The sequence below is a fragment of the Alexandromys fortis genome, unplaced genomic scaffold, assembly GCF_014885135.2.
Source record: "Alexandromys fortis isolate MF-2015 unplaced genomic scaffold, M_Fortis_MF-2015_v1.1 scaffold_12, whole genome shotgun sequence".
Lineage (NCBI taxonomy): Eukaryota > Metazoa > Chordata > Mammalia > Rodentia > Cricetidae > Alexandromys > Alexandromys fortis.
The window spans coordinates 6,985,851-7,002,019 of NW_026067937.1; the positions used below are offsets into that span (position 1 = coordinate 6,985,851).

Here is a 16,169-nt window from a genome sequence, read left to right on the forward strand (position 1 = left end):
AACAAAGCCTGGCATATCAAGTTGAGGCAGAACCAAGTTCCCTCATTGTATAGCACTGTTTTAGCTATCCTGGATTTTTTGTTTTTGTTTTCCCATATGCAGCTGAATATTGTTCTTTCAAGATCTGTGAAGAATTTTGCTGGGATTTTGATGAGAATTGCATTGACTCTGTAGATTGCTTTTGGTAAGACTGCCATTTTTATTATGTTAATTGTACTTATCCAAGAGCATGGGAGATATCTCAAAATTTTCTGATATCTTCTTCAATTTCTTTCTTCAAAGACTTAAATTCTTGTTATATAGGTCTTTCACTTGTTTTGTTAGAGCTAACCCAAAGTATTTTGTATTATTTGTGGTTATTGTAAAGGGTGTTGTTTCTCTGATTTCTTTCTCAGCCCATTTATTTTTTGTATATAGGAGGGCTACTAATTTTTTTTTTAGTTAATCTTGTATCCCGCCATATTACTGAAGATGTCTATCAGCTATAGGAGTTCCATGGTAGAATTTTTGGGGTCACTTATGAATACTACCAAATCATCTGCAAATAGCAAAAGTTTGACATCTTCCTTTCCAATTCATATGCCCTTGATCTCCTTTTGTTGTCTTATTGTTTTAGCTGGAACATCGAGTACTATATTGAATAGATATGGAGAGACTGGATAGCCTAGTTTTGCTCCTGATTTTAGTGGAATCATTTTGAGTTTCTCTCCATTTAATTTGATGTTGATTGTTGGCTTGCTGTATATTGTCTTTATTATGTTTAGGTATGTTCCTTATATCCCAGATCTCTCCAACACTTTTATCGTGAATGGGGGTTGAATTTTGTCAAAGGCTTTTTCAGCATCTAATGAGATGATCATGTGTTCTTTTTCTTTCAGATTGTTTAAATAGTGGATTACATTGACAGATTTTCATATGTTGAACCATCTCTGCATCTCTGGGACGAGATTATGGTGGATGATTTTTTTTAATGTGTCCTTGAATTAGGTTTGCCATTGTGGCTTTTATCCTTACAACAATCCCCCAAGATTATTAATTACCACTGGTTTTAAAAAGAAAAAATGAGGGCCCAGTAACTTCAGGAAGTTGCTTAAACATAACTGGGATTAAAGAGAGACAGGAGCATTTTTTGAACCCATAATTGTCAATCAAATTTATTCATTCAAGAGCTATGAACTGAATGACTTCTATGTGGCAGAGGTAGTATCAAGCAAGAAAATTTCAGCATAAATGAAGTGAACAGTATTCCTTTACTTGTAAGTTGTATATTTGAGGTGGAAGGAGGGAAGGGAGGGAGGGAGGGAAGGAGAGAGAGAGAGAGAGAGAGAGAGAGAGAGAGAGAGAGAGAGAGAGAAGGAGAAGACAGGGATTCTAAAATGAAATAAGAATCATGGTGAAGGACAGAGAACAAAGGCGGCAATGGAAGCAGCCTGATGTGGCGTCAGGACACGTGTGTTGCTGCTCGCTTCACTGAGACGACAGCTCTGGGCTGGGAGTGTGGTAGTAAAGTATTTATCTATTGTGTATTAAGCTCTGGGTACATTCCTCAATACCATAAAATATTTTTAAAATAATCATAAAAGGACAGTTAGAGATGATATCTCTCCTCGGTAAAACAAGCAGAGAACTGAAAGATATGGGGGGGGGGGGCGCTAAGCTTCTATATACGCAGAAGGAGCAGTTTCCAGACTGAACAAGCAACAAGTTTAATATTTCTAATGCAGAATATGCTGGGATTGGTAGAAGAAAACCAAAAATGTCTGTGCAATGTCAGCAAAGAGAATAAAGAAGAGGACAAAGCAAGAAATGGTCTTTTTGGCCACCTCCTCTGTCTTCCCGAGAGAAGCATCGGGTATACACAAAAGTTCATATCCCTCATTTAGACTGGTCATTTATCTTTAGCTCCTGGGCTCTACCAATTTGCCTCATCTGGTTGGTCACCATCAAGCTTGTGTCCCTAAACCCTAGCTTGCTGCAGTATTTGGCAGGATTTGCCAGCTCCTAGAAGCTGCCATAATAAAGAAGCAGTGGTTTCAGGAAGACGAAAGTACTAAGCTCCAACTCCTCAAAGATCATCAGGGAAGCTCGCTGCTTCCCATCAGCCATCTGCTTTCCCACGATCCAGTAAAACTTGTACCTCTTCCAGTAGTAGCTACGTCTTGGCCAAAAGCAGCTGGCTAACGAGCCTCCATCTAACAAGCCCCATTCTTTCCTGACCCGTTAGTACTAAATGTCCCTAAGAAATGCCAGGCTGCCTTTGGCCAAACACAAGTGGAGAAGGGAGGATAGTCATTAGCCCTGAAAGTGGAGTTCGGGGGCTTGGTCTCACCTTGACTGAACCTGCATCGGGAGGACTCTCCTTCTCACCAGGTCCGAGATCTTCGGTTCCCGGCAGGCTAGAAACAGATAAGCTATGCTGTGTGATCCTTTAGCATCTTCACCGTTCACCCCATAGCATCCAGAATAATACCTGACTCCCTCCCTTCTCGACACCATGCATCCATTCCCCGGTCTCAGAGGTTGGATGCATTAGAAAATTGTCAACCGTGCACTTAGCACGATTTCAGCTGCTTTTCACCATAGTGGCAGCTGCCTCTGGAGAATCCAGTAGTCCCCTCTGGAAAACAAAAAACAAAAACAAAAACAAAAAAAAAAAAAACTGTTCTGCCAAGGTGACTAGGGACAGTGGCACTTCATAGATTAGGGCCATCTGTTCATGGGAATGGTGTTAGCAAGCTAGATCATAATGGGATCAAACTCAAAGTGAAGGTGCCAAAATACAGCCCACGGGGGGAATTAAGAAGTCCTTGTTTAAAACCAGACCGCAGGGCCAATTATAAATAAGTCCCGAGTAACCAACCATTCCTTGTCCTGTCTCCGCAATGAAGGTCCCTCGCAGTCACCAGAGGACAACTCGGAGCCCAGTTTCAATTCACTGAAATCTTTCTCTCTTTTTTTTTTTCTTCCAGGGAAAAAGGAATCCTTCCCACCTCACTTTCCCAATCCAGCAGCCAACATTTGTCTAATTAGCAACTTAGAGTACTTTGGTTGTATTAATTTGTAAGAGAAAAGTTGACAAAAACCTCCAAGGACATATGCAACACCGTTCCCATACTTAATGAAACAAAACGTCAGGGCCTGCGCCGGGCGGGGGAGAGTCGCTCCTGGCGAAAGTCTAAAGTGATTTATCCCTTTCACATTTATCCCCTCCTCTCTTTCATCCCTTTCCCCATGATCCGGGTTGTTGACAAACACCCAGCAGAGAGAGTGGAGGGTGGGGAGCAATGGTGTTGACAATCTAGGACATGAACCCAATTTTCTTCTCAGTTAAGGCAGCGTCAGCCCAGAACAACTAATGGGTAAAGTCGAGGAGAAACTGCATCTTGACTGTGATGGGGGGCACCCTGGCATCCCTGCACAACGGTCCAGGGTTTTCTGTTCCCAGCCTATATTTTAAATGTTACTTCCTAGACTGGCTTGCTTTGAGCATGCCATAAGACAGACGCTTCCACTTCCATCTACGCCCACTTCTTCTCCTGTCTTCATCCGGAGTGCTATCCCAGCTCCTCCTAGTGTCCTTAAATCCCTCTTGACTGCTACGGATCCTACTTCGCCATCTCTCAATTTCAGGACGACTGATCTCTCTCTCTCTCTCTCTCTCTCTCTCTCTCTCTCTCTCTCTCTCTCTCTCTCTCTCTCGCTCTCTCTCTCTCCTCTCTCTCTCTCTCTCTCTCTCTCTCTCTCTCTCTCTCTCTCTCTCTCTCTCTCTCTCTCTCTCTCCCTCTCTTCTTCATTTGTTCTTCTAACTGCCCGCTAGATTTTTCAAGGTCTGCTGTCTTTGTTTTTAGCCATCGACATCTGCAGCCTCCCCAGCAACACGTGCTTGTTGACTCTTATTAGAGACACAACAAAAGCAGCCAGGCAAAGGTTTACAAATTCCATCTTTGGATTTACCTATCCACAACTCAGCCTGGCCATCTTTCCCAACCCACTCTTCTTCGTCATCTTAGAAAAGATGAGAGCGGGGTCTTCTTGGGTCCCAGAAAAAAAAAGAGGCAAAAATTTGAAAGGATACTCTCCAAGATGAGAGTTGCAAATGATTTGCAGGTAAGCCTGCAAGAAGATATTATTCCAGGGACTTAAAAGCGGGCATAGGAGCTGCCAAAGAATTACACCTACTCTGTGCACATCCACAGAATCCAGAAACATCCCTGAGTTACCTTTTAAGCAAATGGGCTGCTTCCCCGACCACTCTCCATCCTGCTGGCAAGTTCTTTTCTCGTTGCCACTGAGAACGTAGGAGCCATTACAAAAGAATGACACGACCGTGCTGATTTTCACATGGTGCGCATCGAGGAGCCCAGGCCCTCCTGTGATCTTCCGGTACCCATTGACTGGGCCTCTGAGGTCTGAGCAGTTTTTTTCTTCAAGGACTAGAAGTGGAAGAAGAAGAAAAGAAGAACTGTTGAAAGTCTGAGTCATCCGGGTTTAGAATAGACTCCTCTCACATTTCACTGAATTAAAAAGACAGCGGCAGAGAGCCTGCTAACAACACTGCTCAGAAGGAGCTCCGAGAGGAACTTCAGCCTAGGGAAGCGTGCGGAAAGCGTGTCTTCGGCTTGCTTTATGGCTTATTCCTGAATCAAGCAATCACTCGTTCTAAATATAAATCAGTTAGACACTAAATCTTGGCCTTCCATGATATTGTTCCCTTTGTTCTCAAGCTGTGGAAGCTAGGAAAGCCTGGACGATATAAATATGTCACCTAGACTTTTCAATCAATATAGCATGGTCATTGTTTTTTGGACGAATTGCCTTATATCTTTCACTTTCTAACACTTAGGCAACTAAACCGGACTTCACCAGTTTCCTACTTATGCTGTGTAGTCAGAAAGTAGAACTGACCTGAAACAAGAGTGCTTATCTAAAATGGATGTAGGCTTTAGTTTTCATCTCCAGGAAGAAAATAGTATGCTGAAAACTTTTTGTTTTGTTTTGTTTTTTTTTTAAAAAAAAAAAAAAACAAAACAGGGTGTTGGGGGAGTGCTGGAAAGATGGCTCAGCAATCGGGAGCACCAATCGCTCTTCCAAGAGACCAGGGTCGATTCCCAGCATCCACAGAGTAGTTCACAACTGTCTATCACCCCGGTTCCAGGAGGTCTGTCTTCTAGCCTTCAGGCATCAGGAGTGTAAGCTGCTCACTGACACAGATGCAGGCACAACATCCATACACACCAAATAATGCTATATAATATAATTGCAGATCCAGCAGACTTCCCTCATCTCCAAATGGAACTTTCCATCTGCCCAGTGAGCATTCATTATGAAGAAATCTCTCTTCTTTCATTCCTGTCGGACAGAGACTTAAAGTCACAATGACATCAGCAGCTATTCTGGGCCTTTCCAGCCATAGCCTAGACATGCTCTATTGGGTACGGAGCAGAACTGACTGAAACAGACTAGGACACGGTAATGAATATGACCAGCCTAGGGAAAAAACAGCGAGTCTCCTGAAGAATGCAACCTGTAACTATTGAATTTGGGACCAATGGCTTTATCAGCTTCCCTTGTTTCGTTTTTCAATATTTATTGTATTTTATGTGTATGAGTGTTGGCATATATTTGTGAGCTACATTGTGCTGGGTGTCTGCAGAGGTCAGAAGAGGGGAATCCTATGCCTTGACTGCTGTGACCCACTGGGTGGGTGCTGGGGATGTAACCCGGGTTCTCTGCAAGAGCAACAAGTGAGCCCTGTCTCCAGTGCCTATCTCTGACTTCTCTTCAGCCATTTCTTCCCAGGCGCAGACTCATTCCCCTGGAACAGTCCCCAAGTAATGCGATTTTACCTTCCGCAGGCCTTTCTCCCTATAACTCACTGCCCCGATTTCCTTCCCAGGAATTAATTTACTTGCCCCCAGGCAAGAAAAGAATTTCCATTCAGATAATACCTCTAAAATATTCAAAACTTAAAAAGAAATAAATATCTTTTCTATGTACCACTTGGGAAAATCGCTAGAACCAGCCAAATGAGTGGCTTGTCTCTCCTCGGAGACTGTCGAGGCCATACGGCAACAGATCAATCATAATGTGTGCCTTGCGGTTATGTAATATAAGCAGCTCCTCCGGTGAGTGAATCCTAAGCTCCTATTTTAAGTGTAAGAAAAGGGGCCTCACGGAGCAAGCTGCTCAAAAATACTGAGATGGCATAGCAAGGCACACCACTTCAGATGGACTCAGAAAACCTCAGTGTTAACGTTTTCAGGAATGCCTCTCATATGGGAGAAATGGGCAAAGGAAATGCCCAGTGCTGCTCCCTTCACCCAGTACAGACGCATTCAGTTCTGAGCACACAGCCAAAAGACAACTGCTGGAACCACGGTGTATCCCGCCTGCATGTTAAAAACTGTGCAACTAATCATAACACAGTAACTGGGAAACTTTAAGTCAAGTTGCTGGCCCTTCACGGGATTCAGGACTGAAATACCTGGATCCATGCTCCCAAAAAAGTAACCATCGACTGAAGTTTGGAGTCAATAAGCAGCCCTTTGCTGAGGCAGAATTATTCACTTGGGCCACGACCCCCAACTAGATTGCCTAACTCGGGCTTTTACTTAAATCTATGGCAAATTAGTCCATCTAAGAGCTGAAGTTTGTATAATACAAGCGTTGTTCTTCCTTTGCTCATGGCCAAGAGAGGCTGGGTGGCATTTAAGGCCAGTCCTAAAACAGTGAAAACCGAAGAACTGGACGGTAGCCACGGCAGCTTCAGAAGATGATAAGAAATCCTTTCTGCTGATGTTTGGGACAGGGAAGCCTGAGAGCTGGCTTTCTCTTTCCTTGGAAGGTGTCACTTTCAGAATTTGATAGACTTGATGATTTAGCATGGGCTAGACCCTCAGGAATCGTACATTTGCTACATTTACTGTGGGTTTGAACCCTAAGGAGTTCTTGAACCTTCAAGTCATTCATTTCTTTCACTGGGAAGGCTTTAAAAATAAAAATGAAAGAGATGCTAATTTGGAATCTATCGCCATCTCTACCCAAGCTGTGAGGATATGACTCTTCACAATGCTTCAGTGTGTACAATTTACAACACGACATTTGTCAAATCAGGTCATATGTATACTTTTCATATAGTGCATCTTCTGAGCTAAGAAAAGCCACAGCTAAATCAACAGAGAATTCTGAGAACACTTACTGGTTTAAGTTATTCCATATATAATGTCACCAGGATAGATCCAAGCATACTTTTAAGTGAGGATCCAATGAACTATTCAGTGGAGTGAATGCTCGTGTCTCCCTCAAAAGCCTTGTGTTGAAATCCTGACTACTCCCAATAGTGTGGCATTCACAGGCAAAGTGTTTAGGAAGTAATTAATCCATGAAGATAGCACCCTCATGAATGGTATCACTGTCTTTATAAAATGGAATCCAGACAGTTCTCTCTCCTGCCTTCCTTACACCTTTGAACTGGGAAGTAGGTCTTCTAGTATCTTGATGCTGGACTTCCTAGCCTCTGTAACTATGAGAAATAAAATGTTAAACCACTTGATCGGTGCCATTTGGTTGTAGTAACCAGAACTGACCAAGAAGGAAGACAAGACCACATTACTGAGTATCAAGAGAAACAGACCATAAGTGCTTCATTAAAGACCCAGAAAATGAAGTTTTGTGGTAGCACTTTAAAAAGTAACTATGCTAAATATGCTCAAGGAAATCAAAGACAAGATTGGTAGCTTTATCAGGAAAATATAACCCTTGAAATACAACCACAGGAAAAATTTAAAATAGAAAAGTACAATGACAAAATAAAAAAAATTCAGTGGATGATTTAAAAGGAAATCTAATGGGGCTGAAGAGTATTAGAAAGAACACTTTCAAGAAAAGAATCATAACTCAGCCTAAATGGCCAAGAGGTAAAAATGTATAGGAAAATAAATATGTATATAAAAAATGAAAAAATATGTATGTAAATTGATGTTCATGGATGAGAGGCGAGGGAGGAACAGAAGCAATGTACTAAGGAGAGAGTAGCTGGAAAACATCCACAGATTCATAGTCTCAAATCCTCCAAAACATGAAGAAACTCACATATAGAATGGACATATATTTACAAAGCAGTTGGGGGGGATGAGGGAAATAATTTTTAAACTAGTCATTATCTATGGCTTATATCTCTGAGAATAGCTTTTGCTTCTTTATATTTTGTTTTCAAAATTTGCAGTCCTAAAATATCAGCAGACAAGTTTCTTGTTTATTATTGTTAATGCTATTTCTCTTGTTAGACTATCGAGGATAAGGCAAGACAGCCTGGCCCCCCTCTGTTAAGTATCTAAAGTCAACATTTGCTGTCCTGTGCCTCTTGTCAAATGTCCCATAGGCTCTCCATCCCAAGAAAAATCTCCTTAATATTATGCATGGTCATTGGCAAAGTTTTTCCTTGAAATCTCTTCAGCCACTAGGCACTGGTAGAAAACAGTGCCTTCTAGCATAGGAGTTCAAATAATCACAATTAACCAAAGAGGTAGAATTAATTCACTCATCCTTCTACTGAATGAACAATGATTGGGAATTAATGTCTCAAAACGTTATTTTTCTTGTGTGTAAAGCAGGTCTATAACGTGTGTGTGTTTAGAATGAAAACGTAAAAAAAAAGTTTATTTTTCTATATTTGCAATTGTTTGCAAAGTAGTCAACTACTTTTAAAAGCCATCTTATCAAATTGAAAACATATTACAGAACATCCCAAAGAGAAGGCTTGAGTGGCCATTACTGGAACTATTAGAACAGCGGTTCTCAACCTATGGGTCATAACTGCTTTGGCAAACCTCAGTCTCCAAACTTATTGGCATTACTATTAATAACAGTAGCAAAATCACAGTTATTAAATAGGAAGAAAAAATAATTTTATGGTTGGGAGTCACCCCAACATGAGGGACGGCATTAAAGGGTCACAGCATTAAGAAGGTTGAGAACCACTGCTCTAGAACACAATGCAGTATTCCTCTCCATTTTCTGAACTTTAGTAGCTTACCAAGAAACAAGCTTCCAAATTCAAATTCAAGTCTGCCCACTCAGACGTCTGGATACCAAGTGTGGTGTCTTACGTTCACATTTTAAATCCTACATACTAAAACCTTAAAACCTTACTCCTATAGCAAACAGCCCCTGGATAGAATTGTCTCTTCTCTGCGTTCTCTGGATCTTCCCAAGCTGCACACCCACTTACCATGCTTTTGAAGGGAAGTCTGAAACTTGGTCTACCCACCGTTGTTCCTCCTCGTTAGATAGCTCCCTGGGGGTATACAGACCATCCACATCTCATCAGAAGTCCTTCCCAAAGACTTCAAAGCAACCCCCAATCTTCCATGTGTTCTCTTTTTGGAAACCTTTGTATCTCAACATCGGACAGATTCATGATTCTTTTCTCTTTGATTTTTTTTTCAAAGTCTTTATGTCTCATTTCACCTCAGTGGAAAGGATGTTTCAGACACAGCCAATAGAGAATTTAAAATATCTCTATGTCTGGCTTAAAGGAACTAGAGTACCAACTTTGTTAAGTAGAACATCCCATGATGGATAATAAATAGCATGTTGCCTTTTGATACTCAGCCTGGGGACACAAACACATCAAATTCAGTATGCCCTTATATGCTAGTGTATGAACAAAATAGTCACCAGAAGGGTATTTTTGTAAAAGATTGCTTCAGATGAACAGTTAAAGGCCATCCATATCCTTAGTCCCTCCCTCCCTGAAGGGCACTGTATGAGGTAGTTCATTGTGACTCCATTTTACAGACACACATGGAAAAATTTAAACTGTTCTTGTCTTGGATTCTCCAGGAACCTCCACCAGGTTCCTGATATCCCTATACCAACCCAAGAGAGCTGCCTTCTACTTTTCAAACCATGTCTCGTTGCTGAGAGTTGGCACCTGCATCCTACAGAGGACCATCTTTGGGTATGGAAACTAGATTGTCCAACTTAAGAGAGTGGGAAATTGCCGTGATTTTGTCTCACCCTTTATCCAACCAAGAGTTACCAATGGGATGGGCATGTTTTGTGAGCTCTACTTCACACTTTCCAGAAGCCTATGGAATCAGGCTGCATTTGGGAATTCAGTAGAAAACACTCTTGACTGATTTCCTCCCCTTTCTTGTCTCCTCCAGTTCCTGTACTGTCTGATCCTAGGAGTGCTTGCTTTAGCAAAAGCCTAGTGCCAAATGCTTGATCCAGGAGAAAGTAGCCTGAGACAGATCTGCTGTTCCTTACCAGAGGCACCAGAATCCTCACGCCTTCCCTTCTTGACTCTGTAGACAGTGATGGGAGCCTAGTGAGGCAATTGTTCCAGAGCCCATGAACAAGACTGGGTAATGAGTTCTTGAAGGAAGGTGAACAGGAATTTTGAAGATAAATCCTTAGAGAAGGACTTCCAGCTTCCGTGAGCACTCTCGAGCTCCAAGGCAGAGATTCACCCCAGCCAAGCTATTGTACCCGAACTGCTCAGGTAGTGTAGAAAACGGGATCTCTCAAGATGAAGAAAGAAGCCTTACTTGCCCAGGTGATTTAATGCTGTCAACACAGTATGATTCTATACAGCCTGTGGCCTGAAGAAGACCCCTGCAACCACCAATACTGAATTCCCAATTATAGATCTGAGAGCTAGGTTTAAGTTGATTTAGAGTAAATAAAGTTATATTGCTTTTCTTCCTTCTGATTGGCACAGTAAGAACCACTACTGAAAGCTGAGGTGACCAAGGCCAGAAAGCAGTGGGCACGAAGATAGCAGCATTAGACAATATGTCAGGACCTTGTGACATTGTCTTCAGGAAGACTGGTTCATTGCTACACACCCATAACACCACTTCCTGCACTCAGATAAAGTCGCACTGCCTGTGACGGAAGGAAGTTCATACTGGAGCTACCTCGTCCATCCCCTCACCCATTCACCCAGCAGGCCCTGAGGCAGAGCCCAGTCATGGAAACTCAACCTGCTCCCTCTTCCCTTCTTTCATTATCCATATAATATTCCTGTCCACAGAAGAAGTATATTTTATGAATGAATCTAGAATTTTAATGTGTGCACTAATCTTCTATAAATATTTATCATTTTTCTTTTGCTTAGATCTCCAGACTCAAAGTTCAGATTTGTAGACAAGAGTGGTTACAAAGCTTTCTGGGAACAAAAAAACCAACTTACTCTGTCTTTCTAAAATCTATCATGTCACTTGTTGGAGGACTGGAGAAATATTGATGGATCACTATGTATTTAGCAAGTCACCCTCACTCATGCCAAGAAGAAAAAGGCATTGGCAGGTGCTTTTCTATATCTTTTTAAAACATTTTTATCATTTGAGAAATACATACATGAATATAATGTGCTTTGATCAAGTCTGGTCCCTGTTCTGTCATCTCCAATTCCGTCCCTATACCCCACCACCACATTTCCCTCCTAACTACTGAATTCTCTCTCTCTCTCTCTCTCTCTCTCTCTCTCTCTCTCTCTCTCTCTCTCTCTTTCAACCGTGGTTAGTGTTGCCTATATATGCATGGATATGAGACCGTCTACAGGAGCATGGGGACTTTTAGAGACTGCGTCCCTGAGGAAAGCTCTTTCAGTCATCAATTGCAGGAACTTCTCAGCTAGGAGTGGGACTTCATGAGCCCTTCCTTCATCCATGCTGGAACTAGCTGGCTGGATTCTGCACAAGCCTCTTGCAGTTGCGTGAGTTCATGTATGCAGACAGAAGGGTTCTTCCAAATCCAAGCCAGAAACACAAGCGATGTTAGTTGTGGCTTATTCTACTAAGACTTGTGTGCCCAACCTCTCCTTGGCCTCATGAAGGCACTTACAAATGAAAAGAACCCATGACAGCCCATCAAACTGATTATTCTTTGGGTCTGATTTCTACCAAGCAAAATCTTTCTCAATGAAGAAACCCCCTTATCCAGGCATGGTGGCACAGACCTGCTGTCCCAGGGATTCAGGAACTGAGGAGGGGAATTCTGCAAGTTCAATACCAGCCTGTGCTACAGCGTGGGTTCAGTATCAGCTCAACTCAGCCAGGCTGCCTCAAAATAAAACATAGCAAGAGGTCTGAGGATATGACCCAATAGCAGGGCACTTCCCAAGCAAATGTACCTCCTACATGTCAGCCTCCAGCCCTACAAAAATAAAGGAAAAAAAATTTATAGTTTGATTAAATTTTAAGGATTGTCACTATAAAAAACTCAGTTTAGTTTCTTTAGGCTGACTGACTCAACTCCTTCTGATAGAGAAAAAGAAGACACCACAATAAAGGTGTGGGAATAAATACACACACCTTTTCTGTTAGCATCAGCTTGTCTGTGACTAATGCCTTCGTTCTAAGATCACGTGGAAAAGTAGCATGCTAACTAAGAAAGAAGTAGCCTGAAGCTGTCAGTGATTTGTGCAGGGTGTGAAGGACCTCAGCCAACACCAGCTGACAGCAGAAGTTGGCTCTAGTATGGATGGCAGCACAGATTCCATGAGGCAAAACTGCTGGAACTGCCCTAATACCACTTAGCCAGCCATGTGGTCTGAAAGAAAGCTTCGTAATTTACAGGTAGGACACCAAGTGAAATAGACCCAGATTCTAATGTATATGTTCTGCCCAGGGTAACTACTGAGGACTTGGAGTTAGAGTTCCCAGTTTTATCGCATTTGTTCCATCTCTAAGCTACTAGACAGTGATTGCTACTTAGCCAGTGCACATGTCGTAGTCAGTGGAGTGCAGCCGGTATATCAGGCATGAGTCCACAAGTTATAGAGGAGGAGACATTGAGAACAGACTCAGCGATGCTTCCTCATGATGGGAGCAGCTGTGTGCCACAGTCTGGAAAATGCTAGCTGGCAGTTTGAATAAATCTTTAAGAAGGTCCTAAATCCTTCAGAGACAACATTCTTTCCACATGTATTGCAGTGACCTCTACTCATTCCCATGACCTTACCCAGGGACTGAAGAAAAACATAAGAGTAGGCATGTCTGTCTGTCTATCCTTCTATCCATCCATCTATCTGTGTTTACACATATGCACATGTGCACTCACACCAAACATAAAGTCTCCAGTTTGACAGTTTACAAATCGACAGCATAGATGTTTCAGATTTCAAGAACCCTTCAAATAACAAAGTGCAAACAGATGGTGATATAATTGCCTAGCCATCACAAGCCCATCCCTTGTCAACTTGGTACCCAAACACGTGACTTTTAAAACATGGCATGCCCTCCTGCCCCTACAAGGTTCTTATCCATTTCACAAATCAAAATGAGTTCAACCCATTCCTTAAGCCTCAGTAATCTTCATTTTCTTACTTCTGCTCAAAAACTCAAAGGATTTTTTGAGACTTAAGACAAACTCTGGGACATATGAGCCACTGTGAAATTTAAAAAAAAATCCATACTTTTAATATTGGCACAAAGTAAACATTCCCATAGAAAAGAGAGATGAGACCAAAGCAAGCCCAAAATGCGGCACAGCCAAAATCAAACATGGTAGTTTCATGACCAGCATCTGGGGAAAATGCTGTTCTTCATGAAGCTTGAGAAGCCCTGGCCCTCTAGCCTTCTGTTCACCCAGCTACATCATTGGCTCTCTGACCTTCAAACTTCATCACCAGATTTTCTGGGTCACCACTTTACAGACAGCAGATGATGGACTTTCTCAGTCTCATAGTCATATAGTCAGTGTGTATCTAGGTGTATGCATGTATGGATTACACACACACACACACAAGATATAGAAAAGAGTCTGGGTCAGAATAAAATAAATGTTTTCACCCCCACATAAACTTGTGGTGATCTTTGTCTAATCTCCTCAAAACCTTCTTCTATTTTTATTGTTCTTATTCTGCTTCTTCTTATTTTATAATTAATCAATTGTTATTATTTATGTCATTGTTGATTTCACAAATGGTCTATAATGAACCACAAAATGATGAATGAAGAAGTCTATTTGCTTTTTGGCAAATTTTAGTCATAAAGTACTTGAGAAGGCCGAGTTAACCACTGAGCAAAAGTTGGGGTTGGTATTCTCACCCTGTGAGAGTTTCAGAGCATCGTAACAAAGGGCACGGGCCTGAAGTCAATACAAGTTGTCACCCTATGATCTAGCTGTGGTAGGAGCTGGGATGGAAGGTGTTAGTTCCAATTCTTAGCATACTCTTTATATCCACCCAACCTCACCAAAATCAAGAAAAGAGCCTGTAACAGTTTGGTCTTTGTTTGGACAAAGCATTACCCTCCTCACCAAGGTTATTCTAAAACCTGACTCAGCACGAAGCCAGTGCTCAGAGACAAGCGGACAATGGCCTATTTCTCCTCCACACTTTTCTTGTTGGGTTCATGCTTGAATTTGGTGCTCCTGGACTGAAACAAGTGTGTTTTACTCTCTTGAAGGTCCTCACTGAACAGAAATAATAACACTAGTTGATGATACAACCTTCACCAAAATCTCTTTTTATCCCTTTCCAGCCAGCAGAATTCTGCTTCCCTGATGTTTTTTAGCCTTGTGTGGGTGTGAATGAGGTGCTACCATGTGAAGCTGGCTTGGAGGGCACACACTGCTATTTATTCATCCGGCAGCAATTTGGAGACTGGGCCTTAATTGGCTATTTGATCTTAATCAGTATTGTCTTGGGCCTCTGGTACACTGTGTCTTTCAAACCCTACTTTCCGGTGCTTGGATGGCCTATTTAAAACTGCCCGTGTCCAAGAGACGGTCAACACTGACAATTTTTCAGAAAGCCTTAGCTGTTTAATATTGTTGTTGTTGTTCAAATCAACCTGGCATATTACTGTGATAGAGTAATAAGTGGGCAGCTTTTGTGATAGGAGACGCTTGATGGATCTGCTTCTGGATCTGCTTGGATATAACAGTCTTCTTTGGTTTTCCCCCAAATTTCAGGAGCTTTTAAGTCATAGTCAAGATGGATGTAGGACTGGAGAGACAGCAGAAGAGCTCAGGAAGGAAAATGTTGGCCACACAGGCATGAGAACCTGAGTTCGAGGCCCAGAACCCACATGGAAAAAGTGTATGGAATGAGCTTGTAATTCCAACACTGGAGAAGAAGAGACAGAAGGAACCCTGAGTCTTTCTAGCCGGTCAAGCTAGCTGAAAGGGAAATCTCCAGGTCAGGAAGAGATACTGTTGAATAACCAGATAGATGGCCTCTGAGAAAGATACCTAGTTGACTCTGGCTTCTACATGCACATCTGCAAATGTGTGTATATGCACACACACACACACACACACACACACAAGTGGAGCTGGGAACAGTGGTCATCGCTGGAATCTCAGGACTTGGAGATTAAGGCAGGAGGACTGCAAACTTGAGGTTAGCCTGGGTGACAGAAATAAGACCCTGTCTCAAGAAAAAAAAACTTCTTTTTTAGCACATGGATGCCAACAAGAATGCCTTGGAATATACAAAGAAGACGTTTTCAACTTTTGAAGTTGGTAGAAACCAGGTAAAGAATGTTTCCCAAGGCAGGTCTTTAAGAAAGATGGCAGTTTTGTGGGCCTATGTGTGGGGCTGTGGCCTCAGGAATGCTTTTTTTTTTAAGTTAATTTTTTTTTTTTCATTTGGTTTCTCTATATAACAGTCCTGGCTGTACTGGAACTTGCTTTGTAGAACAGGCTGGCCTTGAACTCACTGAGATGCCCCTGCCTCTGTATCCAGAGTGCTGGGATTAAAGCTGTGTGCAACCCTCACTCCTCACCCTCCATCTGGCCCATTTCAGGTTAATTCTTTGGTTCCCCTACTCTCTGTAGGCCCACAGCCCATTACAACTCTAATGGGTATCTCTTAACACAGGACCGACATAAGATCTGCCTCCTGCATTAAGTACGGCCTCCGTGACTTCATCTGCCAAAACAAAAGCCAAGAGGACAGGGACAAGGAACAGGCAGATGGACCCAGAGCCTGAGAAGCCCTACAGCAGGTGGCCCTGACCACGTGGTCGGCTCCATCCCGTGTTTGTGGGAGCAGTTCAGCTAGTGAGTAATCTCTATGTCTTTACCTATTTCTCCTATTTGTGGGGAACACTGTTTGCTGAGCTCTGACTAGGAAAACACCCCCTCCATTACACACCCTACATGAAACAAGAGACAGGGGGAGGAGGAAGAGGGCTGAAGGGCAGATGGCC

The 16,169-nt window shown here is 42.3% G+C and overlaps 1 protein-coding gene across 1 annotated transcript in view; it reads right to left on the reverse strand.

Annotated features, from left to right (window-relative positions):
* Window positions 1-16,169, reverse strand: part of Pamr1 (peptidase domain containing associated with muscle regeneration 1) — a 91,319-nt gene that overhangs the window by 16,917 nt on the left and 58,233 nt on the right. Inside the window, exons 7-8 of the mRNA XM_050147122.1 lie at window positions 4,221-4,433; window positions 2,330-2,396 (exon numbers count right to left, since the gene is read on the reverse strand). Coding sequence (XP_050003079.1) covers window positions 2,330-2,396; window positions 4,221-4,433 — 280 coding nt within the window. The remainder of the gene's footprint in view (window positions 1-2,329; window positions 2,397-4,220; window positions 4,434-16,169) is intronic.